Raw genomic sequence first — 4574 nt, forward strand, 5'->3', positions numbered from 1 at the left:
GATGCCATGGCACTCTACCCAGGGGGGTAGCTTGAGGCTCCTGTCTCAAAAAAAAAAAAAAAAAAAAAAAAAAGGTCTGTTGAAAGCAAAAAATACAGAGAAAATTTTATACCACAAATGGATCTCCATGTCAACTAGACATGCCATTTAAATATATTAAATTGAACGTTTATGATTAATTTTTTAAAAAATGTAATTGAGTTTATGACAATGGTACTTTTTGAATAATACATTAGAAGGGAAAAAAATTCGTGTCAGCATCCTGGTAGGAAATTTGTTCCTGTCAGGACGATCTAACATTTACTGCTATAATGGCGTCATCCAAGGCCGTTGTGGTGGGATTAAGTAGGAACTGAGTGTCTGTTAATTTTGTCAGTCCTTTTCTGACACTGGAGTAGAGGAAGGACCTAAAATGCTGGGAAGAAATTAACTGAGCAAGTAATTCTATGGAAACATTTTGTGGGACATGGATAGTCTCAGCTTTTCCTTTACAGACTTACAAAACACTGTGGGCAAAACCCTGGAGTCTAAAATTAAATCTCATTCAGGTTTTGCTCCATTTTCGCCTTGCTAGTCCTTACCCACAGTGTTAGATGCTAAAATGCCACCTTGATGTAATAAATTTGGAGCTTAATTTAACACTTGATATTCTTTCTTTCCATAGCGGTTTCCAACCTAGATGAGGAGAGCCGTTGGACAGTCCACTACACTGCCCCATGGCACCAGCAGGAGAATGTGTTCCTTCCTGCCACCAGACCCCCCTGTGTGGAAGACCTGCACCGCCAAGCCAAGCTCAACCTCAAATCAGTATTGAGGGGTAAGATGGCGTCCTCTGCGAGTTTGTTTCCTCAGGTTACTGATTTGGAATTAAGAATATATATATAAATCTGATCTCTATCTGTAAAGGAAAATCTATTTATATTGAGTATGTAGTGTGCATGTCTTTATAAGATATCATAACTACAACCTAATGCATGCCTACATGTTCTGGTCTCTGCAGAAACCTGCCTCTTTACAAATATGCAAATCTATTCAAAGATTTCACTTCTGCTTAAAAACACTTCAGCATGTTTAAACCACCAGTGCTAATTTGATCCAAATAAACTCCTGCTGACAATATGGGACATTTTGCCACTGCCTTTTAAAAACCATTGCAAATATTCAAAGCAAATTTGTTTTTCTAAACAAATTTGTTCTGTTTAGTTCAAGCTGGCTGGGAAGAAGACTTCTATGGAGATGTTGAAGAATTGCTAGGTGGTTTGACTATGGGAACTTGTATGGTATCCTCCTGGGCTCTTCTGAGCAAAGGGCCCATCTATAGATGGACAAGGTGTCCTGTGGTTTGTAGAAAATACAGGAGTTCTTCCTGTACCTCATTTAAAATTCTCAATCTTTACTCAACTTGTTGTATACCAAAAAGGGCTTTCTGGCTCGGTGCCCATAGCTCAGTGAGTAGGGCGCTGGCCACATACACCGAGGCTGGTGGGTTCAAGCCCAGCCCAGGCCTGCTAAACAACAATGACAACTGCAACCAAAAAATAGCCATGTGTTGTGGCAGACGCCTATAGTCCCAGCTGCTTGGGAGGCTAAGGCAAGAGAATTCCTTAAGCCCAAGAGTTGGAGATTGATGTGAGCCGTGACACTGTAGCACTCTACCAAGGATGACATAGTGAGACTCTGTCTTTTAAAAAAAAAAGAAAAAAGATGCCATAAAGGGCTTCCTCAGGGTGGTAAGGGAGAGATTTCTTCAAAGAGGAAGGACTGACTCATAAAATTCAGAGGCTTTTTTTTTTTTAAGAAGAACAAAGCAAAGTTCTTATTCTAACAGGTGCTGCTCCTACCATATTTTTCTAACATGTAATATTTTGGATGTAAGTATATTAAAAAAGTAATTGTTGTTAATCTGAAATTTAATTTAACTGGGCATCCTGATTTTAGCTAATGTGGGAGACTTAAATCTGGGAGAAATTCTGTCATTGACTCAAGGAAAACCTAGCATGAGGACCCCTCTAAATTTCATGGTAATTTTTACTTGTACATCAGTCATTTATTAAGTGATTTATTATCTGACATACTATTACTGGGGTCCCTATGATGACCAGCTAACATCTATCAAACACGTAATGTCAGATACTATTCTCAGCCCACTAGATGTACCACCTCACTTAATCCTCACAATAATCCTACTACTTAGTATTTCTAAGCCCAGATGGCAAAATACAAATGCAAAGATTAGAAACTTCCCCCAAGATGTCCACATTAGTTAGCAGTAGGGCTTTAAACTTGGACAACCTGAAGCTGTAGAACTCATCATATTCTTAACTGTTACACTATCCTACGTTTAACAACTATTTGTTAGAAATCCATTATTTTGGCAGAAGTGCACAGTACAAGGCAGGTCGTAGCTCTCAAGGATTTTATGTTTGTATCTAACATGCAAATCACAATATGAAAAATACTTAGGCTCAGCACCTGTGGCTCAAGTGGTTAAGGCGCCAGCCACATACACCTAAGGTGGCAGGTTCGAATCCAGCCCAGGCCCACCAAAACAACAATGACGGCTGCAACCAAAAAATAGCCAGGTGCTGTGGCAGGCGCCTGTGATCCCAGCTACTTGGGAGGCTGAGGCAGGAGACTCGTTTGAGCCCAGGAGTTGGAGGTTGCTGTGAGCTGTGATGTCATAGCACTCTACCCAGGGGGACAGCTTGAGGCTCTGTCTCAAAAAAAAAAATACTTAGGAGACATGCTAAAAATTGCTGTGTGGAATAAGAAGGAATAACTATCAACAGATTGCACTATAGATTTTGTATCCTGAACAAAACTATATAAACATTTTAGATCATGGCCCTATTTATCTAATGTGGGAGACTTAAATCTGGGAGATTCCTTTAATCTTTTGCAATGACTATATTATCTCCTGTATCTTACATTATCTTCTTGTATCTTATAGTCTTTAACTGGGCATCCTGATCTTATCTAATGTGGGTTTGTTTTTTTTTTAATCTAAATTGTGCTTTACTACCTGTTGCATGTATTTTCAAGTTGCAGATCAGGACTTTTACTGGCTGGGTGTGGTGGCTCACGCCTAGCACTCCGGGAGGCCAAGGCAGGAGGATTGCTTGAGCTCAGGCGTTTACAACTGGCCTAAGCAAAGCCAGACTGTCCCTATTTAAAAAAAAAAAATTGAACATATGTACACAGACTTTTCTGCTTTTATTTCCTTCTTGTCTACTACTCAGTACATCCCTGAGAAATGTTATCACCATTGGTTTTGTAATTGCTTTAATGCCCTCAAATGGTTCATCAAAGGGATTTTTTATTAACAAGATTAATAACTTTGGAAAATTCTTGGACCTCAACTTTTAAAGTCTGGATTTTATAATTCCTTAGGAGATTTTTAGGTAAGTAATGAATTTACAAACTGTTTGGGAAAGATGAAACGAGTCAAAGCATTTGAGTTCTTTTAATCACATGTATGAAGCTTCATGTACCACTTCCCCTATATCATCTTAGCAATCTAATATTAAAGATAACTAAATACAGAGTATTTGTTGCCTCATCCTCAGTGAAGACTTTTTTAAAAATCCAGAAATCCAGTCTCCAGCTATGTGGCACTATTAGAGTTTGATGTTGTATAGGTTATCTAAGTTAATTTAATCCCAGCATTTTCTACTGAAAAACAGAGAAAGGTAGCTAATTATTCACAGAAAGTAATACTTTCTACTTACAGGAGAACTTCGATAATTGACCACCTCCCTAAGTTGACCTAATGTTCATCGACCAGACATACACCACGTGTACTTATCAGGACAGCAGTCCTAGTTCCTTATGTTGATCACCTACATATCTTGACAAGTTTGTTACAGTCTCTTGGGTGGTCAACTTACAGAGGTTCAACTGTATTTTGCTACTCCTATTAGAACTATTTTCTTGTCCCTAATTTTAAGGAAGAAATGCCACTCTGTAATGTTAAACAGGTTGTTACTTTTTCATTGTTCTTAAATGTTCATTGTATGAATTTTTCTGTCAGTTTTTATGGAGAGCTGGCTCTACTCTTGAGAACCATAAAACATGGAGGGAAATGACATAGTAAGTACAAATCATAACGAAATATTGTAAGCATATACTTTTTAAAGTAAGGAAGAGATGCTGATCCTCAGGAAAGTGACTGAGGAAGGCACGGGTTTCATGAAAAAGCTAAGTTTGAGTCAGGTGGCACCTGTGGCTCAAAGGAGTAGGGCGCCAGCCCCGTATGCCAGAGGTGGCAAATTCAAACCCAGCCCCAGCCAAAAGCTGAAAAAAAAAAAAAAACTAAGTTTGAGTCAGTAAATCAAGGCACATAATAGACACTAAATTTAATCAGCATTTAAGCATCAATTCTATACTCTGCCAGGAGTTTTAAAATGAACTGATAAAATTTCATGGATCCCCAACTTTAAAGAGCCAAGCTTGGTGTCTTGAGCTAACACAGAAGTAAACAGGCAATAGTGTGTTGGAGGTATGCATCAGGGGCACAGGGAGACAATAGTGTGTTGGAGGTGTGCATCGGGGGCACAGGGAGGCAATAGTGTGTT

General features: G+C 38.9%; 1 protein-coding gene across 3 annotated transcripts in view; it reads left to right on the forward strand.

Annotated features, from left to right (window-relative positions):
• NHSL1 (NHS like 1) overlaps window positions 1-4574 on the forward strand; it is a 146192-nt gene that overhangs the window by 75743 nt on the left and 65875 nt on the right. For all 3 annotated transcript variants that reach the window (XM_023513490.1, XM_023513491.1, XM_003790287.3), the window contains exon 2: window positions 665-817. In XM_023513490.1, coding sequence (XP_023369258.1) covers window positions 665-817 — 153 coding nt within the window. The remainder of the gene's footprint in view (window positions 1-664; window positions 818-4574) is intronic.

Source organism: Otolemur garnettii, unplaced genomic scaffold (assembly GCF_000181295.1).
Source record: "Otolemur garnettii isolate 467f Iridium unplaced genomic scaffold, OtoGar3 scaffold00042, whole genome shotgun sequence".
In the NCBI taxonomy this organism is placed as follows: Eukaryota; Metazoa; Chordata; class Mammalia; order Primates; family Galagidae; genus Otolemur; species Otolemur garnettii.